Source organism: Acanthopagrus latus, chromosome 1 (genome assembly GCF_904848185.1).
Source record: "Acanthopagrus latus isolate v.2019 chromosome 1, fAcaLat1.1, whole genome shotgun sequence".
NCBI classification, from domain to species: Eukaryota; Metazoa; Chordata; class Actinopteri; order Spariformes; family Sparidae; genus Acanthopagrus; species Acanthopagrus latus.
In genome coordinates, this window is record NC_051039.1 from 2,758,060 (window position 1) to 2,780,649 (window position 22,590).

Consider the following 22,590-nt stretch of genomic DNA (forward strand, 5'->3'; position numbering starts at 1 on the left):
GCTGAAGACGAGTCGGTGAAGCTGAACTTCAGTATCGGCTTCAGAAACAAAGACATTATCTCTCTCTCAGCTCATGAACTCAGCGTAGTTTTCAGAATGAAGACGACCTTCTTCCTCCTCCTCTCCTCCATCTAACAGTCTTCTGTGGTCTTTAGATGTTGAACTGCAGCAACAGGCTCTAAAAGTACTCCAATGATGTGACGTCATTCAGTGGCTGCATTCAAGTTGCATTGTGGGTAATGTAGGCCGCAGGTTTGAGAAAGCAGTTTAACGACAAATGATCACAACATCGAGTCAGCAGAACCGGTGCCTACATTACCCACAATGCAACTTAACCAACTGATATCATAATTAGTGGGTCTACACAGGCCGGTTAAACACAGGTCAACCTGTTAAAAGGTGATTTTTAATCCAAAGCGTCACGTTGTTTCTCGTCACGAATGCAACAGAAGAGAAAACAACGATGGACCACATCTCGAGTTCGCTCCTTATTTACGGGCCACCGCGTGTCGTTACTTTAGAATTTAGTGCGTTCCCTGCTGGAAAAACCAGCACAGACCAGCACCAGAACCAGCACCAACACACATCAGCAAGACCAGCATGTGCTGTGTTTTGGTCCTGGTCTGTGCTGGTTTTTCCAGCAGGGTTCATTCAGGCTGAGGGGGTAAAAACCCGGGTCTGCTGCAGAGTGGGTCGACCCGGGTGTAGATGCTGAGTGTGCACATTCCCAGCCTGGTCTCAGCGGGTGTCAGCCGGGTTTCTGACCCGTGGAGGAGGGTGTGAGTGACATCACTGGAGGAAATGCTTCAGATACAAGCAGTTTCCTCTGGAGCCCCGAAACTCTTCACACCGCTTCCTCCAGAGTCGCAGCAGCAGAACTGCAAAAGCACTTCAACACGTAAAATTGGTGGATTCACCCTTTAAATCGCAGCTGCTCCTGCAGCCTGTGAACATTAACAGACTTGTCAGTAACTGGTTGACCTGCTGGCTGCAGAGTTTAGTGTCCCGGGACCTGGTTTTGTTTGATGATCCCTAACTTCCTGTGGGCGGGGCTTTGGGTGTGTTGCGTCATACTTGGAGCAGCGAACACCGCGCGGTGAAACGCGTGTGTGAGCTTCTTACAGTCTTCTTCAAACAGGTGACAGGTGAGTGACAGCGTCTGTCACGCAGGTGCTCGCGTGAGAGCTGCAGAGGAAAACGCGCGTGTTAACTCCGCGTGGTGCGTGACGCGGGTCAGTGACGCGGGTCAGGTGAGGAGGAGTTGGGACAGTTTGAAACTTGCCCAGAAACTCTCACACTCGGGTCAATATTGACTGAAGCGGGTCAGTGATTAACTGTGCTCGGCTGCAGCAGCTGCTCTCGGTCCCAGCGTCACTCTGCCCGCTCCACCATGCAGTGCGCCCGGGCATGGAGAGGTCTGAGCCCGCTGCTCAGAGCAGCGCAGCGGACACCAACCCGGAGCTACACAGCGGCTGCCAGGATGGACCTCAGCGGGATTTACCCGCCTATCGCCACCCCGTTTACCGCCACCGAGGACGTGGACTACCAGAGACTGGAGGCGAACCTGAAGAAATACGCAGAGATACCGTTCAAAGGTCAGGACCGAAAACACGGCAGGGCTGCAGGTTCTGACCCGCAGAAGTTCCGAACAAAAACAGTCAGGGTCCAGCTGGTCCACAGTGAGATCATCAGAACTCAGGTTCCTGGGTCCAAATCAGTGATGTTCTGCAGGACTCGAACCTGAAGGAATTACAGACACCAGACACACTTTTAATGTGATTCCTGCAAAACCAGCTGAGTCAGTCAGTCAGTCAGTCAGTCAGTCAGTCAACAGTCAGTCAGTCAGTCAGTCAGTCAGTCAGTCAGTCAGTCAACAGTCAGTCAGTCAACAGTCAATCAGTCAGTCAGTCAACAGTCAGTCAGTCAACAGTCAGTCAGTCAGTCAACAGTCAGTCAGTCAACAGTCAGTCAGTCAGTCAGTCAACAGTCAGTCAGTCAACAGTCAGTCAGTCAGTCATCAGTCAGTCAGTCAGTCAACAGTCAGTCAGTCAGTCAGCTGACAGAGTTCAGCACCCTCACCTGGCCTCCTGCAGGTGTTTGTCTCCCTCTGCTGGTGCTCCGTCTCTGCTGCAGGTGTAGTGTTTCCATCAGCAGTAACAGATTAACCACCCTGGTGTTGTGCTGCAGCATCACTTCACTCCACCAGGGGTGAGAGTCACTAACTACAGCCACTCCACTCACTCTGCTGGAGTCATTTTTGGGGGGTCGTTGTGCATGTGTGAGTTTTTTTCTTCAAGTCTGATCTGTAACCTACTTTTAAACTCGTGTTTATTGAGTTCAGTTCGGATCAATAACTGTATCTTCATGTGTGTGTTTGTAGCCAGTAACTGATACTGTCACTGAAGTAATTTACCTGAGTAACTTTCCAGCAGAGTTAATATAATTTCTACTGAAACTACAGTAACACATTAACACAGTCGACTAACTCTGACCCAGTGACGGAGAACATTTACTTTGTTACACTGACAGACAGTTTTGAGGCCCTTTACTGCTGTTTTTCATTCATTACATCTCTGTAATAAAGTTACTTTGCAGATTACAGTTCGTATATGATATAAAAGTGGTGACAGGAGGAGGACGATGTGTTTCGTGCTGCAGGTTTGGTGGTTCAAGGCTCCAACGGTGAGTATCCGTACCTGACGGAGGAGGAGCGGGTGGAGGTGGTGAGGACGGTCAGACGATCACTGCCGGCAGACAAACTGGTGATGGCCGGATCGGGCTGTGAATGTAGGTCAATGGTGTGTGTGTGTGTGTGTGTGTGTGTGTGTGTGTGTGTGTGTGTGTGTGTGTGGATGCTGCAGCTACCTGATAGAAATTGTGAGATTTTAATTAAAACTAGTTACACGTTTTCAGAAAGTGACACCTCATCACAGACGCTGGAGTAAAACTCATTGAAGAGAAACAGTCAAAACATGAAGATACAGTCTGAAACGTTCGTCTGGATCCCAGTTAACAGAGACGAGCGTGAAGTCGTTCCACTGAGGACGCGAGTCACAGACTGAACGCAGACGATTAGATGCACAAAAGGACAAAAAACACGAGACACTTGTTAACTGTTAACGGTGCACGTGGAACAAGTTAACTTGCTGTAATGCTCAGAAAACAAAACAAAGAGCTGTCAGTCAGCGAGCAACCTTCAGATTTCAGTGACCTTGATTTTAAGCTCATGAAGAGTCGGTGGTGCCGTCACAGTGTTGTCGGTCAGAGCGAGTTGTGTGTCAGTTCCTCAGTTGTTGCACAGATGTTTATTCAGCGAACATCGCGGGGACGTATTTGATACATAAATTAGTCTGGGTTTCTCTTTGGCTTTTTTTTTTTCTTCCACAAAGTGCTGTTGATTTTAAATCCAAGGTTCGTCTTTTCAGCCTTTCCTCTTTTTTTTTTGTTTTGTTTTGCCTTATATTCAGACTTTACTGTTGTGCTGTGTTGGTGAGTTCAAGGCTGCTGCATTTAGTTTCTTAAGTGCGAGGAAAGAGAGCAGACGCACACAGTAAATACAGTTTATGGAGCACATATGGCGGCCTTGTACATGAGAGCACACATGCCATAGAAAAGTGTATTTTAAACCAGAGTACGCTATAGAAACACACTGAACTGCGGAACAAAAATGTACACTTCCGCCTCCAGTCTTTGTCCTGATTTGAAGGTTTATTTGTTTGGCCGTAACAAAGCTGCAGATCTGTTTGTGACTCAAGTTATTTTTTTCTTTTTTCCTCCGCTCAGCCACCAAAGCCACCGTCCTGCTCACGGAGAAGATGGCGGCCGCCGGAGCCGACGCCGTCCTCGTGGTGACGCCCTGCTTCTACAAGGGGAAGATGGACAGCCGCGCTCTGATCCAGCACTTCACCAAGGTCAGTGGACCCTCATGGACGTAACACAGTCCGTAATCCTCACACTGACCCTGATCCTGCAACCTCGAGCCATCTCTTAAACAGAAATGAGGCCTTGAGCCATGAACTGTTCCCTTAGAAATGTATGAAAATGTGGACAAAAAGTTAAAGAAAGTAAGACAAAAAAATCTGGGATCCGTCCTAAATGTTACTGGCATCTGTTCCAAGTTTCATGGAAATCCATTCAGTCAACAAACTATTTGCACTCAGCGGTTCCGCGGGTTCATCCCTCCGGGTCTCGCCCTGCAGGTGGCGGACAGCAGCCCGGTGCCGGTGGTTCTGTACAGCGTGCCGGCCAACACGGGCCTGGAGCTGCCGCTGGACGCCGTGACGCAGCTGTCCCAACATCCCAACATCCTGGGCCTTAAAGACAGCGGAGGAGACGTGAGAAACAACATCTGTGTATTATTCTGTGTGATCCTGATCTGCTGCAGAGCTCCGTGAATTTAAATCTCCTTCACATGAAACCGTTTGATATTAAAGTGAAACTCTCGCCAAAATACAACCGAGGCTTTTTTTTGTGAATGTATATGTGTCAAACCTTCGTGTTAAAGCATAATTACGATGAAAGAGACCCTGGTGATGCTACCAGCAAAGTGTCATGTTGTGTCCAGACTTCTTACTGTTTTAAAAACAGAGATTTTGATGCTATCGTAAAAGTGCCCGAAGCACTCCCATTGAAAATGAGTTCGAGCCGAAAACGAGAATACGGTAAATCTTAAAAGTTTCTTTCATCGTAATTATGCTTTTACACAAAGGTTTGACTCGGATACATTCACAAAAAAAGCCTCGGTTGTATTCTGGTGAGAGTTTTGCTTTAACCTGACGAAGCTGAACAAAGTCTCATGAGGTCAGTTTTTGGTTTTGCAGCTCAGTCAGCAATCAGTAATCAGAGAACTTGGATAACAAACGGCTGCAGTTTGTAATCGCGACCATCAGGAGAAAATGTGCCATGAATTTTATTGCTTTTTCCTCTTTCATCTATCAGAAATCAGTCGCGGGTCCAGATAGAAGCGTCAGTCGGTCCGTGTCCAGGCCGACGGGCCGCCATTTGTCAGCGTGGTTTAAACTAAAATACGACATTATCATGTTTTATTTTCATTCTATCGCGACAAAAGAACGCTCCACAAAACTATTTTGTTCATTGCGCCAACTTTACAAGCTCGTATCATAAATGTGTCCTTTTGTAATAACTAGAAATATCAACTTGAAAATACCAAAGCAGCGACAGGAAGTGTTGGTATAATGCTGCACATTCAGCCGAGACGGAGCTGTGAGCCTTTGTTCATTTACTGATCTTTAGTGAACTCGCTGCTGGAGAGAAGAGAGAACAGACTGCTGAAGAAACCTAAAACTCAAGTGTGTGTGTGTGTGTGTGTGCGTGTGTGTGTGTGTGTGTGTGTGTGTGTGTGTGTGTGTGTGTGTGTGCAGTTTTATTCTGCAGGGTTGATTCGAGGGTTACATGTTGGAAAAAAGAAAAAAAACAACAACAGCAACAACAAAACACTCAGTTTGCTCTCGTCGAGCTCTTAATTCCTTTTTCGTCTGTGTGGGAAGTGTTCGCAAGAAGTTGCAAATGGATTTCTGATTTGGGAAATAACATGTTTGTCCACTCGCTGGGAGACAGCAGCGTGGGCGCAGTTCAGGCACACAGCGACCCAGCTCAGTTGTAGGCGTGAAGAGGCCAAACACAGAAAACAATGGGCGATGGGTCAATTTGAGGAAGGCAGACAAGTTGCTGGAAAGATTATTCTGAACAAATCTCTTCCACATCAGCCGGCTCCTGCGACGTGGCAGAAGCTTTATCAAAAATATCTGACAGCTCCAGCGGGGACGGTGTCGGCCGGAGGTGAGCCTTGTTTTGTTTTGTCCAAAGTGATTTTTAAATCTCCAGGGACGAGAGGACACACGTCCAGAGACATAAATTGATGTTTTATCAGCAGACTCTGGTGTGGACCGGCTCTGAGCATGTGGTGGGAAAGTTTCTGTTTCCACTGCACGTGTTTCTACATACATGAGATCAGGCGCTCGCTGCAGGGAAAGTTCTCCTGCAGCTGGACTGGTGTGTGTTTCCTGCCAGCGTCTGAGCTGCATCACCCCCCAGCGTTCACACCAACATAGTGTTCATGACGGAAAAGATTTAGTTCATCCTGATACACGTACGCATGTAAAATGCAAATGAGTTGGAGTCCCATTCTGCACATCCTCACACCCAGAACACTGATCAGGTCAACAGCCAGAGAATCCCGACACACGACTGCTGCAGCGTTACAGCGACAGTCGTTCCTTCGTTCATTGTTCGCTGATCGTTCGATTAGTTTCAGGCTGGAAATAAACCAAAGTTTCCCAGGTGAAAGTTCTGTGTTTGTTCAGCTCAGCTGTCCGTCCCCGACCTTTCCCCCCGTATGCAGACTGTGGTGCTCTTCACCTGACTTCCTCCTTTGCTACCTTAATAATTTCTACAGCTACTAGAGAGAGAAAAAAAAAAGATCTCCTCACCTGCAGACGGAGGGTCGACTGAAGTTTCCACGAAACATTTCTGGAGCCTCACAAGAAAAACCAAACAGTGTTTTGTAACTGAATTAGCAAAACATAATATGAAATTATACAATAATCCAAATCTCCCAAATTTACTTGAATCACTGAACAGTCTGTGACACAGAGCCAAGATTAAGAAATCCCCCAAAACTGAGTTCTGTCCATGTTTATAGATGAACATCATTAACATCATTAAATGATTCCGGTTCATTAAAGGGGCATTTTGCAGTTTTTAGAAAAGACATTAAAACTCTAGATGTCTAATGAGGTAATTATACAAAATCAGAAATATTTATTATTTCCATCAGGGAATAATCAAGCTGAGGAAAATACAGTGGAACGCTGTTTGAAGCTAGACAGGTGGCAGGGTCCGCCACATGTAAACAAAGTAAAACTGTATACATGTGTCCTTTGAGGTCAGTTTGTTTATTCAGTCATGAAAACGAAGAGAGTTTAGTTTGTTCAGGCAGGAGAAATAATCAGTCAGTTCTGATTAAAAACGTCTTTCTCAAAACTGCAGACTGCTCCTTTAATGTAACTGGTTCGTGGTCTTGAGTTAGACTCTCAGTGGCGTCGTCTAGAAAGATTATTCTCATGATAAATCAACTAATCATTTAGACAGTTTCTCAGAGGCCAAAATGACGTCATCAGATCGTTTCGTTTACCAAACAAAAGATTCTGTCAGAAAAACAGCAGATCCTCGTATTTAAGAAGCTCTCAGCAGCAAAGGTTTAACATTGTTAAAAAAAAAAGACTCTCACAGACGTGAGAAGTGGAGATGGCTGTAGTTCATTTAATTTCTTTTCTTTCACAACCAAACAGCACAAATAAAGTCTAAACAGATGAATTCAGGTGACTCAGCTGAGATTCAGTGTGGAACAAACCGGAGCGCTCAGAAGCTTTTCCTGTCTCTGAAAGAAAAGGTTTGAAGAGGTGCTCAGCCGAGAGCTCGTCTCCTGGTTCGTTACGGATCGAGCAGCGTACAGAAGCACAGTTTGTCCTTCTGAAGCAGAGAGGACAATAAAATGTAGGAATAGATTTGTGTGTGTTGCTTTGTTTGCGTTTCGCAGCGGTTCGATCGCTGTTTTGTATTTTCTCTGTCGAGCAGCCAGAAGTTGACGATGGGTGGCGGCTGGCAGATGTGACAGATGTGGTCAGTGTTGAATGAAGTGATAAGACATGCTGAGGGTGGAAACACAGTTGGCAGGCAGGTTCAGTCACATCGTGGGTTCAAATCCTGCTGGAAACATTTGGACCTCCCCGATCGAGCCGCTCGCTCGGCTGCGCAGCGTCACATCTTCACGTCTCGCAGTTAAAGATATTTGCTGCTTTTAACAGTTGTTCCCTCAGGGATCATTAAAGTTTCATCTCACCTCAGCACCTCTAATTTGATTCCTTCTGCCCACGCTGCCTTTACACACACACACACACACACACACACACACACACACACACACACACACACACACACACACACACACACACACACTCAAATCAGGTATTTTTAATTTAAGTCTGTGCAAATTCAGCCTCGCCGCCTCAACACACACCGACTGAATTCAGCCTGTCTGTTCAATCCAAACAATTAACTCGTCTCCTAAGTGAAATATTTCCACCGCCTACTGTTCCTTCTCTCTCTGCCCGCCAGGATCATTTATCGTTACGCTTTAACAGCTCGCACCTGAAAAAAATAGTCGCAAACACTTAAATTTAACACGGTAACATGAAGTGTTTTCGTCAGTTGTCAAAAAAAAAAAAGAAAAGAAAGAAACTTAAGATGACAACCTAAATGCAGCCGGAGGCCTCGACTTCACACTGTCAGCCACTTCTGACACAATAACAACAGTTCAGTCTCATTTCTCGGCTTCTTCTTTCCTATTTAGTCTCAATTAACAGCTGAGAGTTTTTAAATTCACAGCAGCTCCACGTTTCACTTTATTCAAAATGTAAACGTCAGATGGAAAGAGTTGGGGAGAGAAAACATGAACGTGTGCACGGATCTCTGAAGAAGCTTTAAATGTGTAAGTTTTTAATATCTACACTCGCTAAAGAGGGATTCTTCAATTTGTTGCATCAAGGCAACGTTGTGCTCAAACTTTAGTTCACATGTAAACAACAAGCTGAATACTGGAGGTGAAATGTGGAGCAGTGATGATGAATCTGTCAGCAGCAGGCTCGTCACATCGCTGTCTGGTCTGTTTTCGTCTCTATTTGACGTTTTATTTTCAAATATTAATTAATTTCAAATTCAGCAGTTTTCTGACTGTGATCAGAAAAGAGTCGAGGAGCAGCAGATGAACTGAACTGTTCAGGAGCTGTTTAAGAATATGTGACGTGCAGCATTTCCTGAAATTATCTGTAGTTTTTCAAATCTGCTTCCTCCCTGTAGTTTGATGAGATGTTGCAGTCTGTAACGCCTCGTTAGCCGCACAGCTACGACTGAACAGCTACATGAGACGCTCCAACCTAATAATTAAGAATGAAATCTTTTTTTTTTTTTGCAAATCATCTCCCTGAGGCAACAAAAAGAAAACACCTGAGGGGTGTGACGACGACCCCCGTCTTCAGTCGAGGGGTTAAGTTTCCCTTCGCTCTCAACTTGCACGCTAATGACGACTGCGAGACTTAAAATAAATAAAAGCTAATGAGTGTTTTTCTGTCGCCGGGCGGACGGTGCTCTCGCTGCGATGTTGTTTTCCCACCGGGGGGGAGGGCTGTATCAAAAATAGCCAGAGTGCTGAAGCTTTCAGGGGGATTGATTGACTGATCAATTACAGTCCTGCGTGTTTGAAATGACTGATATGGGGAAGCTGATTGACGCCCTGCAGTTTAAAAATAGACCCTCTGCTGTTATCGGTGGTGGAGGCTGCAGGTTTTCCCTGCGGAGGTTTCAGCGCCTCATCGCTCCCTTTGTACGTTTTCAGGTTTATTTGGATTCTGAGCTTCATATCCGGACTGATGGAGGAGAATTAAAAGAGGCAAAACAAAATAAAAGAGCTCATTAATTATTCATGAGCCTTTCCCTTCCTCCTCCTCCACTTTTGAAGTTGATTTTTTTTTTTTTTTTTTGTCACTTGGGACTCGTCTCTTCTTCTTCTTCTTCTGTTTGGGATCTCTTTCGATCCCCTCCTCCAAAAAAACCCTCCACCATGTGACGAGTCAGCGCTCGTCTCAGTGTGAGCGATTTGTTTACCTTGTGAGATGTTGGCTTTGTCGTCGTCTCCTGTGACGGCCTCTCCTGGGATTATAAAAAAAAGGGAGAGAAAAAGAAAGCCGACAGCAGATATTAGTCCTGACAGCAGGGAGGAGTGACGACAATGAAACGGTCCTGATTCTTTACCTTCTTCTCTCTCTGTGTTTCTTCTGTATTTGTTCCTCAGATCACACGGATCGGCCTGATTGTTCACAAAACCAAAGCGCAGGATTTCCAGGTGCTGGCGGGCTCAGCTGGGTTTCTCATGGCTGCCTATTGTGTCGGTAAGAAGCTCTTAAACAGCAGTCAGTCAGTTCAGATCCCTCAGACTCTCCCATGTTTTCTTTCTTTCTTTTCTCGGATCTTTGCTGCAGAATCACAGGAGTAAAGAAACGTGCACATGCTGAAAACTGTCAATAAAGCTTTGCATTCTGGGTTCACTTCCTGTGGTCTCACGCTGCATGTCGACACTTCAGGGACTTCATCTGGATTCAGTGAGGCGTTCAGGCTACTCGTCCTAAACACGAAAATCTAATTTAAATCTAAATGAAATCTAATTAGATTGAGCTGCAGCCTCCCAAGCAGCTTTTTTTAATAGTTTAATCTCATTCAGCCCCTAAAATTCAATTAGCAAAAGTGTGAAAAATTACGGCAGATATTTAAATCTGTGAGAAAATCGCAATTAGTCGACTTCAATTAATCTGCTGAAGTTATGTTATCAGGCTGGAAGTAGGAGCTGTTTTAAAAAACGCTCCCTGGAGATGCAGCTGGGCTTTTTTACAAAATAGGTTAATCAGGAGTTGGAAGCACTGCTGGATCTGGATCGCTGAACGTTTTAGCTGAACATGCAACTGACTGACAACTCACAGCTCAGACGGTCTCCTGCCAGAACCAGAACCACTGTGGACGGCCAGACGAGAGAACGGATATTTTTAGAGCCACGATCGCACCTTCAGATCCGCCTGCGTCGTCTCCCTCGAGGAGAGATTTGTCCTCGCTGTTCGAGAGAAGAAATGAACGCAACCACACTCAAACTCGAGTCAACCTACAGAACACGACATCCGAGGTTTCTCTTCAGCATCGCGTCCTGTGGATAAAAACAGACAAAGTCCAATTCAGGAAGTGGTTGAGGCAGCTGAGGTCGTTTTTAATTTACGTCACATAAGAGCGCCGCGAGTTACGTAACGTACGTGACTTCACGCTTATCCAACCTGACCAGCTAGTTAATGACCGCCGAGCCCTTCACGTCCAGAGCTTGACAGGTTAAGGTGGAGCGGCACTGATCCAGCTCGAACATGTTGGCAGGATACAGAAACACGTTGCACAGACGCCGTACAGCACAATAATAATAATAGTTTCAACGACCGGAACAAGAGCTTTGATCCACTCCATGGAGCCTGAACCTCTGCAGGAGCTCAGACGTGATTGGTTCTGGAACAAACACGCTCCACTCGATGGGCCTGTTGTGAAACCTAATCAGGTCTGAGGGCCACTTCGGCTTTTTCTGGGCCGGAAAACAAATTCAATCAAATTCAGAGTCGAGTGTTTTCTCCCATCGTTCAACATTTTGTTTTCATCCAGTTTTTCATCCTCAGCCTCTCTTTTCTTTTCTTTTCTTTTCTTTGAGTGTTGTGGTGGAGTTTCAGTAAATCATAAAGCCTCAGCAACTTTTTCAGTCATGAAGCGACGCCTGCTGCCTCCTCGGTATGTCGGCCACGTACGGCGAGCTGTAAGCCTGGATTAGATAACACGTTGGGGGATCGGCAACGATATGATGCTAAAGAACCTAATGAGTCATGTTCCCTCACACACACACACACACACACACACACACACACACACACAGCTCTCTGATCTTTGCTCCCTGACATCTTCTCATCTCCATAACTGAAATATGGGAGTAATTGGCTGTGTGTGTGTGTGTGTGTGTGTGTGTGACTGACACAGCTAATGCACAGCAATGTAACGCCGCTGAGTGATTGATATGATAATACGTCCGTGCTGCGAGCGCGTGTTCAGGTTTTGATGTCCGGGCTCCTGACGTCCCCCCACCCCCTCCACATGGCTGCTGGAAGGGGGCGGGTCGTCCACCTGTCAGTCAAACACCTCGCACAGCCTCACAGCACAGAGCTGCGATTGGAAAGTCACGACCGGTGACTGTCCGTGGAGTTCCCACTCCGCTTTAAATGTTTCCCTTTGGATGAATTTCTCCATCTGCAGCTTTAAAACACGGCGTTACGATGACGACGTTTCTTTAATTCGCCGCCATGTCGTCATGTTATTATTAGAAAACGAAGCTGACAAACGTTTGTGGACGTTTTTCAAATGTTTCCGTCTGAGATCACTGAGACTGAAACACTGAATATGAAATAAAAGTTAAGTTGCAACTTAAAGAAACAGTTTAAACTCACATTTATTGATTAATAATTTTATTAGAAGTTACGCAGAGAGGATTGACTCTGTTTGCATGATATCTCACACTGGTCTTAGTTATTGAATGCAACTGCAGAAGGTTCATGCATCTCTGTGAACTCATTAAACTAACTAAGTACAACATGCTAATTGTTCATCAGTGAGATGCTGCTAGGTGTCTTTTATAACTTCAAACAGGCGCCATGCGTTTGTCAATGACCATCGATCCAATAGCATCGCTGCAAACTGAAAACATCGCTTTATATCGCCACAGTCGTTAACATATGCCTTTATTTTGAAAATCCCAGGTCTGTTTCCATCCATTGAGCAGCTTCTGTCTCCACAGAGCTTTTGTTTTTAATAAAATTAATGACTGAAGAGTTCAGTAAAAAAAAACAAATGCTGTCGTATCAGCTTCAGTTCGAGCTCCACGTGAAGCAGCTGATGCACACTGAGCTCCTTCCTTCCTCAGAGTTTCGGTTGGTTCTGGTCTCGAGTCTTCGCCGTCCTGCTCGTCCACTTTCCTCTGGCAGCAGGTGAGGAGGCGGGGCTGCTCGCCTGTCAGTCGGCCGCGCCGTTAGATAAGCTGCTGTCAGCTGTTTGATCTGAGCGGCGGCGAGCAGCAGAAACATAAATCAGTAAATCAGAATATCCTCCCATCAGCAGCCGCCGGCTCGTCTGTCCACAACAACAACTCCAAGGCCACGGACGGAGGCCGGCTCTCTCTGCTTTTCTTCTTTTTTTTTTCTCCTCCACCAGACACACACAATGAGGTGTCACACTGAGAGGCCATGGTATCTTGTTGTCTGGGAGGATGTATATGAAAAAAAAGAGATGTCAGAAGAAAGCGCTGCTGCCTCCTTATCTGTCAGGAAAGAATAATAACAGGATAGACTCTGAAAAGTGATGTGTGTCCACAGTGAACCATTCACGTCCGTGTGTTGACATCCGCAGTGTAAAACCAGGAGGGCGATGGAGGGATTTCTATAGGAGGAATATACGTCCAGGCAGGAAACATACCTCAGTCCTCTCAGGTGTTTCCCTCCACAACATGGAGGATTTCATGGTTCTCTAGTTGCTAGTTGAGGAAATTCTGCGACCTCTCGGGCAGCTGAGCTGAAGTGCTTCTTGCCCTGCGCCGCGATGCATGCTAATGCATGCTAATGCTACGGCGTACCGTGCATGAATGATTGTTGGGTGGGACGTTTAATATTCTAAACAGACTAAGTGCTGAGCTGAGTGATTGCACACAGGGAACTGATCGGATGTGTGATTTCTCAGCCCGCCTCCTGCAGCTCGACGTCGCTGTGAAACCACTTTCTTTATCAACTGATTGTAAGTAAAGAGTGTCGCTCCTCAGAGGTCGACCCGGTGAACCCTGAACTCCTGTGAGACGAGTCCTGTTAGTTGTTTGGTAAAAATCTGAGTTTTTATCACAAAGGAAACCAGACGAGTTTGAATATTTAATGAGTCCAGTTTTCTTTTGGACAAAGCTCCATGGATCAACCTTTCCTCACAAATCACAGGAACGGTTCACCCAGAAATGATTATTAAGACATCTCCTCCTCCTCTCCATGCTGATGGAAAGTCAGGTAAAGTGTTGGATTCATGCATTCATGGTTCCCAGAGGATAGATCCCAATGACTTTCTGTGTTGCCATGATCTTACTGCGATCGACACAGGCGCCCCGATGACTGAATATTTTTTCTCTCTAAAGTTTAATCCATGGTCTAACACATCGTGATACCGAATCAGATTCCCCCTTGAGAGATCAAGTTAGCAGACCACCAGTTTACGTAGTTTTAACAACCTCAGAAATGACCAGACGATAACAACACACTGCAGTTTACGCCTCCAACAAGAAACCGCCATCAAAAAGCCACAAATAATGCTCAGAACAGCACCAGACTTCAGCAACAGTACAAACAGCGTCCCAGCACATAGATCGAGGCATCAAACATCTGCTAGCTTAGCTGGATTTCTATTGTAAAGTGAACACAACTCACCACTCTCCTGCAGCAGCTTCCTGTTGTGGGGAAGCCGAGTCGATTACTGAGTGCAGTTAGAATTCAGTTCCGTTCTTTTCCCTGTCCGCTGCAGGAGAGTGGTGAGTTGTGTTCACTTTACAATTACAATCCGGATAAGCTAGCTGCTGTTTGATGCCTTAAACTGAAGTCTGGTGCTGTTCTGAGCATTATTTGTGGCTTTTTGATGGCGTTTTTTTCGCTGGAGGTGTATACTGCAGTGTTGTTACCCTGCTGTCATTTCTGAGGCTGCTAAAACTACGTAAACTATGGGGGTCTTACTCTGTGTCACGGTGTGTCAGACCATGGATCAAACTTACACCGGAATATCCCTTTAAAGGCACAATCTATACATTTGCTCCATGTGTTAAATGTTCTCATGGTTGAGTTGTTTTTCTATTAAGAGAGAGAGATCTGGTGTATTTACTGGGCTGGATAATAATAGATAATGACAGAAATGTGACATTTCCTCGCCTTCAGCAGTCGTCTGTGCTTGGTGCTAAAAAGCAGATGTCACCATGCTGATGGTGAAAAAAAGTGAACATTATGACTCCACCTGCAGTTCAGCATGCAGACATTATAAAGTCTGGTGTTCCTTTTCTTTTATTGAGACTTATTATATGACAAGAAAAGGATGAGCAAGGTCAAGAACATCTCTGTGCATAACAGTTTGTCATCATGCAAGAAAAACTAGAAGACAAGAAACGAAGTGTTTCATATTGATTCCTTCTCTCCGCTGCGGTCCGGCTGTCTAGGTGCAGTTGGCGGAGTGTGTGCGCTGGCGAACGTGTTGGGTCGGGAGCTGTGCGAGTTGGAGCGTCTGTGTGTGTCCGGGCGCTGGGAGGAAGCCAGAGTCCTGCAGCAGCGCCTCATCGAGCCCAACGCCGCCGTGAGTACCATCTGCTGCACGCCGGGAGCTTTTTATCCCGCCGCAGCACCGAGCAAATAGCGACAGACTGGAGAGTTTCGGTCACATCTCCTCCGGTTTGATCTGGAGCCACAAATGATCTCACCGGTTGCATTAAATCACAGCGTAGACTTTCAGTTTCCTTTCCCATCAACTCTAACAGGGACAGTTCACCTCAGCATCAAAAGTACATGTCTTTCCTTTAATCTGAGTCTTTCGGTTTGAGTTGTTGCATCTCTTTTTTCCAGAAATCGTGAGCTGCCGAGTCCAGATAATCCACAGAGCTCGTCGTGTAGGAACTATGTTCTTTCCAGGTCACCATGCAAATGCATCTAGTCAGGGATGAGAGTCTAGCGTCCGCCGAGGAGGACGACCGTTAACGTTTACATCCTGCGCCGTCACCAGTTGATGCGAACGTTCTCCCGCACAGTGAGACGGGAAGAAAATAGTTCCCACGTTCAAACTGCTCACAGCGAGATGTGGAGTAACTGGGTCGTGATTTCTGGAAGGAGAGATTAGTGTGAGTTCTGAACACAATCTGGATGGATGAACTTCACTACAGGTCAGAGGAGAAACGTTGTTTTCGGGACGAACGAAAGTCTTAAAGCTACAGAATGTAAAATGTCTGAAACTAGACAAAACTTTGTTCAGTTTTGTACTTGAATTCTCCCAAATGTTTCCCACAGTGTTCAGACAAGCTCAGTTTACATTGCGTTTCATTTGGGCGCCTGATGTGTGGAGTCAGTGAGGAAGGAAGTCAGTGAACACGACGTGAACACAACTCAAACACATCGTCTGTGAGTCACGTAGGACAGATTTTCATCTGCATCTCCCATGATCCAACGCTGCGTACGCCTTGTGTGTTTTTTAATTCTGGAGCCTTAACAGCAAATCAATTTAAGCAGGTTTTTTTTTTTAAAAAGCTGAGGAGAAACTTCAGCTCAGTTCTTTTGCAGAGAAATTTGAACTTTTACAGATCCTGTAAACTTCAGAGACGGGGAACAGGCAGATCGAAGCGCACTTGAAGGTAAAAGATGTTCTGCAGCAGACGCCGGCTGAGACGAGGAGCGGCACTTAACAGCAGCGCGGAGTTAAATGTCAGAGTTGTGTTCTTGTACGTTTCTCGGAGCCGATGTGCGAGGAAACAGAAACAGCGCTGAATAATTAGCTTCAGGCTACAAATGTGTCTGTTAAGGTGTGTTAAATGTCACCGACCGAACAGCATCAATCTACCACGCAAACACCTCCGCACGCTGCATCACGAAGCTCTGATACCAACAGCGCCGCTCAGCCGAGGCTCAGCAGCCGAACGTCCATCACAGATTGTAAACTTGGCTGATTTAAGCGTCGTTATTGATGAAGCTTTGAATCCAGTTTGGTGTGTGTGTGTGTGTGTGTGTGTGTGTGTGTGTGTGTGTGTGTTGCTAGGTGACCAGGAAGTTGGGAGTCCCCGCCCTCAAGCAGGCCATGGAGTGGTTTGGTTTCCACGGCGGCGTCTGTCGCTCGCCTCTCCAGCCGCTGACGGAGGCGGAGACGCAGCAGCTGAGGCGGGACTTCACCTCCACCGGCTGGCTGTGAGGTGAGCCGGGCCGGAGACAGAGAGAGAGAGAGAGAGTTGGACCTGCTCAGAACACACCGAAAACCAAATCCACTAGTTCGTATCAGTCCACTTCATTCACGGCTGATCAGAGCAGATCTGTTTGAAAATCACGTGTCGTTAAAAGAGTCAGAAAGTTAAACAACATGAACAGTCGCTGGTCCTCGAGGAGACGCCGTCATCCATTACATCAACCTTCTCTACAGACGGTCGATGACTCAGTCATCGTGTCCTTCAGGTCGGATCAGACTGGCTGCTGGGTGCCAATTAGTCGCCTGATGTATAGAAAAACAAACATAATATCAGACTGTCTGTAAAATAACTTCCCTGCAGTCTGCTCCACTTTTGATTCATTCGTCTGTTTCCTTCACACGAAAACAAATTACAGTCGACAGTTTTCTTCTCTGCTGCAAATTGGACAAATGCTACGTAGGAAATGTTGTTTATGTTCTTGTTTCAAAAATAAAATTCAATTTCACTCGAACAAAATAATGTTTTGCCTTTATTTGAATTCAAAAGGAAAACTGCGTAATGTTATTTTGTTTTTGTATTATTATTATTATTACTGCTACTTACAGAGACAGACCTGTGTTTAACTTAAAGCAGAACATTGAAAACTTTCCTTCCTTCTCGTGTTTCCCTCTTGTATTACTGTGTGTTAGCCACATGCTATCGCTAACAGCCTGGCTACTTACCAAACCAAAAAAAAAGGATCCCAGTTTGATCTAAAAACGCTGATCTCTGTGCAGGCCGTTAATATCGGTTAATGAGTCATTTCCATTTTTCGTTCTCTGATTTTGAAGCGAAACTTTGGAAACGAGTCGTTATCTGTTTTCTGTTTTTCGACTGCAAATGAAAGTCGAACAGCCTCTCCGTCGAGTGAAAAACGTCCGTCCCTCTTCGCCTTCCTTCACTCCTCCATCAGCGGGTTCTTCTTTGTGGTGAAGAGTTTCCACAGTGACCAGAAAAACAAAACCTCCTTTTGTTTTAGTTGCACAAAGTCAGACGCGCCTCCTGTGCGTCCTTCCTTCCTCCCAGGTAACCTGCAGCCTGGTGGGAGACCACACACACGATGTTTCATCACAGCAGAGCTGGAAAGCAGCAGGTTTTGGCCGAGTCAGAGTTGCGCTGATTTGCTTTTCCATCACCAGTTTTATTGTGCCGAGTTGAGCCGAGCCGCTGTGATGTCTCACGACTGCAGCTGTCCCGTAACAAAGAGCCTTTCCTGTAATGCTGCTTCATGATTAAAGCTTTTTAAATGACGCTGGGCTTTTATTGTGAAGGAGTAGTGCCGCAGGGATCGAGACATCCGGTTGTGACGGAAATCAAACTGGAAACTTTGGACTTCTCTCTACCTCTGAACTTTCTCCTCCAGCTCGTTACTTTAGTTTGAGGTGAATTATGGATTATTTCTATCTGGCGTCATCTCACGCCGCCTTCCCAACATCACAAGACTGATGTCGACCTATCAGAGCGCGTCACACTCGGCAGGCGGTTGAGGAGAAAAGGCGTGCTGCGTTTACGTTTTTCATTTTAGTTGCGATGATTATTTGTCTTTTTTTGGGGGGGACGGTATGAAAATGGACAACATGCAAACTTTTTTTTTATGTTGGTATTTCACACTGAATACATTACAGAGAGCAGCTTGTGCACACCTGGAGATGGACAGGTGTGTAGGAGAGTGACTGACCACTTCACTCGCTATTAAGTGTGATGACAACAACGTTTCAGGCCATTTAACTCAAGATAGCAGTTTTTTTCTTTCCTGACACTGAGTATATTACTTGTAATAATTGTGAAGAAAAGTAAAAAATAAACCAAAACACTCCAGATAAAAGCAGGAAGTTGATTAGATATTAGTCGCAGCGTCGTGTAGCTCCACCCACTCTGGACCCGCGCAGCCGATCCAATCAGCAGGGAGGTGATCTGGTCGTCAGGAGGTAATTAAGTCTAAAATACAGACGTGATTATTGTTTCCAGCAGTGAATTTAAGACGGGCCGCAGGTCGGTCAGAGCTGCAGGTCACACTGCCGCTTCGCTCGGCTGTGGAAAAGTTAAAAGCCGTAATTACGTCGGTAATTGAAGTGGAGCGTGGCAGGTAGCCATGGCGATGAAAGCCTCCAGTTGGCTCTTTTTAAGCAGGAGATTTCTTTATTTCTTTATGTCTTTGTGGCTCAGACAGAGAGGACGTGTTGTGAGAGGGGAAGTCATCAGGTTCCAGTGAGTCGATGCTCAGTTACAGCAGAGTGTGACGGCCAGCGATGAAGAAAAAAAACTAGAGTTTGTGTTTTTTTCCTCCTGAACAGACGAAGTTTTCGGCACAATCTCTTCAAACTCCTCGTTGTGACAGCGACACTGTTCATGAGCTGAAAGAGAAACATCGACTTTGTTACTGAAGCAAAGTTTCACCAGCTCGTCTACACGAGGCCGTCTGCTGTCTGTCGACTTTAATCTTGAAACATCAACTTTATTCTCGACATTTAGATTTTCCTCTGATGAAAATAACTCCTCTGTAAAAACTAACCAATGATTTATGGACGTTTAAATCCAGTGCTGAAGGTTCTTTGCTCCTGGTGAATCTGGTGGATGTTTTGTAAAATAATTATCGCTGTGATTTAGATCGAGGACACTTTGTGAGTGTGGACGTCGATCTTTACTGTCCTGTCGTCTCCTCTCGGTGTGTTCACATCTCAGAACTGTATGTGTGTAATAAAATAACATGAACACGTCACGTCAACCTGAACTTGTTTGCTTCCTGCACAGTGGGATTTTTTTTATTGTGTGTAAAATTTCCATTATGATATTCGACTTTTAAGTAACTTTTTAAAAAAATGTTAATGGAAATAATCAAACATCACAACCATGAGCTGACTTGTTATCAACTTTTCTCTGTTTTGATTTAAAAAAAAAAAAAAAATTCAATTCTCCCCGGGAAAAAAACAAACACATTTTCCAGTTTTTTCTTTCTTGTTGTTTCACAGAAATAGAAAAAAAAGAAGTTTAAAAAAAAAAAAGTCTTCTGAGAAACATTTTTTTGCCCACTTTTTTCTTTCTCCTGACAAAAAAAAAAAAAAAAAAAAAGAAGACTGCTGGGGGGAAAATTTCTCTTGAGCATCTTCATGTTTTTATTCCTCAGCAGCCGTCTGCTGCCGCTGGAAACAAAGTTGATAAGAACGTTGAGACTGAATCACATCCAGCGAAACTACAAAACTAAAAAAATGTTTTTCTTCTTTATTTTCTTTCTCATGGTTTCACACATGACACATTTATGTGCAACATGTACCAAAACGAACAGAGAAGAAACTCTGCTGGAAAATAAATTCATATGTTTTGACAGATGGAAAAATAGACCGAGTATCCTGGTGATCCTAAATTGTTTTCTTTCCATGTTTCTGACTTGACAACTGGTAGCAAAATGTGTTTTGCCAGCATGATCTTTCTAAGGACCTTCTGTTTTTTTCCCATCTGGAAAATGTGTGAATGTTAAAAAAAAAAAAAAAAAGATAAAAAAATCAGGAGTTTTTTTTTTCTTTTTTTTCATACATGAATATGAGCAATCTTTTTTTTTTTAGTTGGGAGGAAAAATAAGTGAAACCAAGTGGCAAACAATTTATTTTCACAAATGGGGAAAAAATAAATACTATTACTAATACTAATACTATTTTATTCCCCACTAGAAGCCTACGGAAGCCCTGAGGGGACAAGTTTGTCTCCTCGTGATCCACTTTGTGTGTCTGATCTGATTTGTTTTCTCTCTTGTGTTTATGATCTGAGAAAAACAAGTCTTGTTGTTATATTCTTTTCTTTTTTGTTCCTTAATTCCCCCTCCCCCCAAAAACAATAAAATAAAATCAGTAGAAAAATGTTTTTCTTTATTGATGTGTGAAACCAAGTAATACATTAAATATCCTGGAGATTTTGTTTTTCTCCCCATGTGTGAAACTGAGTGGAAAGAATTTTTTTTAAAATTATTTTCTTCACGTGCCAAGTCTGACAAACGTTCGTCATTGTTCAGGAGAAAAACATTGATGAATGTTTGAAACAGAGTAAATTACCTCAGGTTATTTTCCGAGGAATTTTTCTGAGCACACTGAACACAAGATATAGCAGATTTATCTAGGAATGTATTGTAAGCTTTTGAATTTTTGTGAAAAGTTTTTTGAAATCTCCCTGGGAAAAAAACAAAACGAAAAACAAAACTTGTACCAAGACCCTCGTTTCTTCTCCACCGTCATCCAACAAAAATCTGTTTGACATTTGGTTGAAGGTTGTCTGACGTAGATTTTATCGTTCTGGCTGAAGTAAAAACTCGCAGCTGCTTATCTACACATTTATCTGACGCAGAGCGACACCAGCGTTCATTCTGAATTTTTCACACTCCTTAAAAAAATTCAGCCAAAAATGAAAAAAAAACCTCACCTTCCTGCTGATACGAAGCACGCTGACGTCTCTTCAACCCTTCAAGTCTCCAGATCAAATATTTGCTGGGGGCATTAAAGTTAAACCTGATTTTCCTGATTTTTCTACACTCTGGTCTGGTTGAGGAACAGAAACGTTCACAGTTTGGCTTAAATAACTTGTGGCTGCCACAACGACGTCTGGAAACGGTTTCGCCTTTCAGAGAAAAATGTCCGTAGTTGGCTGTCGTGCCCGTCTCCTCCACGTCCTCAGCTGGAAAGATTATTGTGTGAATGTGCGTATGTCAACCTTGGACGTATCTGTAGTTCGCAGAAACGTCAACAGCTCATCTTATATTCTGCCGACTGGACTTGGTTTTGTTGTCCACAAAACATTTCTGGAGCAAAACAGCATTGCAGCGTTTTCCTTAACAGCTGCAGAAGCTTGAGATTTGTTTTAAATGTAACACAACAACATAACACACGTTCACACAGCTACAGTGAAGACTTGTGCTAAAAGTTAACATCGTTTCAAATCAGTTTTGGTTGTTGTGGCTTCAGGAGACTTGGATTATATCACAAGGGCTGTTATTCATTTATTTTACATTTTAAAACAAGTCTGCTTCAGCTGTCGTCCAGAAGTGTTTCGCCTCCTCTGACCTTCCATCTGCATGTTGCTGAGGAGATAACGAGTGATTTTTTTGGGGTGAACTTTTCCTTTAAGAGTGTTGAACCTGAACCACATCGAGCGAGGAAACAAAACCAGGAAAATAAAAGAAGCAAAAAAAACAGTTCAGGGGAGCTGAAGTCTGTGAAGTCACTGGAATCTTTTTAAACATCTAGAAAACACTGATTAGTTGAACCTTTCTGGCTTTCAGAAAATGAAAAGAGTCTTTTCACAGACATGTCAACAGCGTCGTTACGTAAAGTTCAGGACCGCAGCAGCACGAGGCTCCGAACCTTTAATTCATCCATTTAGGAGAATAACTGCACGAGCATGAAAAGGCCTTAACTCTGCACGACGGGGAAAACATGTACGAGCCGCTTTCACACGGCGAGGCGCCTGGTCAAGGATTTCTGATACTATGAGGTGAATTCTTTTCATTCAGCTGTTTGTAAAGTTGCTCCTCAAGGGCGGCCGCGCTTCTTCAGATTCTGAGAGAAAAGGAGAACCCTGTTTGAATACCTGTGTAATTAATGTTTCATTCTCTCAGGCTGCAGATTTATTTTCCTTTCAGACAACACAACTCATTTTGGACTTTTTCTTTTTTTTTTTTTTTTTTTCTTTTTGAAGTTTCCTAATTCTTCAGCTTTTCTTGCTGGTTTGGAAAACGCCGGCCGAGCTCCTCGTGACTCTGAAGCTCCCATCAAGAGGATTTCTACGGATTGAAGGTCCGAGAACCCAGAAGGATTCTGAACCTGTTTCTGATCCGGAGTGTTTCCTCCTCGTCTGAGCTGCAGTGCCTCCGAGCGTCCACACGGAGGCAACGCGCCACACCGGCCGCCTGCTCTGCGTCAAGGGCATCCCTCTGATCTCAGTTAGAGGGATCTCGTGCCCTCCTCCTCCTCCTC

General features: G+C 44.7%; 1 protein-coding gene and 1 long non-coding RNA gene across 2 annotated transcripts; both read left to right on the forward strand.

The window, feature by feature from the left end:
• Window positions 1-1,157: 1,157 nt before the first annotated feature.
• On the forward strand, window positions 1,158-17,110 carry hoga1 (4-hydroxy-2-oxoglutarate aldolase 1). Its single transcript, XM_037097592.1, has 7 exons — window positions 1,158-1,595; window positions 2,659-2,787; window positions 3,784-3,911; window positions 4,200-4,334; window positions 9,869-9,965; window positions 14,873-15,006; window positions 16,453-17,110. The coding sequence occupies exons 1-7, from the start codon at window positions 1,391-1,393 to the stop codon at window positions 16,600-16,602; spliced, it is 978 nt and encodes a 325-aa protein (XP_036953487.1). The 5' UTR covers window positions 1,158-1,390; the 3' UTR covers window positions 16,603-17,110.
• A 1,467-nt stretch (window positions 17,111-18,577) lies between these two features.
• LOC119019337 lies at window positions 18,578-19,353 on the forward strand. The gene is made up of 2 exons (XR_005075003.1): window positions 18,578-18,841; window positions 18,928-19,353. It is a non-coding gene; the product is annotated as an uncharacterized LOC119019337 (long non-coding RNA).
• Window positions 19,354-22,590: the final 3,237 nt, after the last annotated feature.

What these genes read in the sequence shown, in the direction of transcription:
- hoga1 (XM_037097592.1), top strand. Translation starts at nt 1,391, where the DNA reads ATGCAGTGCGCCCGGGCATGGAGAGGTCTGAGCCCGCTGCTCAGAGCA. An exon ending in TTAAAGACAGCGGAGGAGAC is followed by an intron (nt 4,335 to 9,868) that starts GTGAGAAACAAC and finishes TTTGTTCCTCAG; the next exon opens with ATCACACGGATCGGCCTGAT. An exon ending in CATGGCTGCCTATTGTGTCG is followed by an intron (nt 9,966 to 14,872) that starts GTAAGAAGCTCT and finishes CCGGCTGTCTAG; the next exon opens with GTGCAGTTGGCGGAGTGTGT.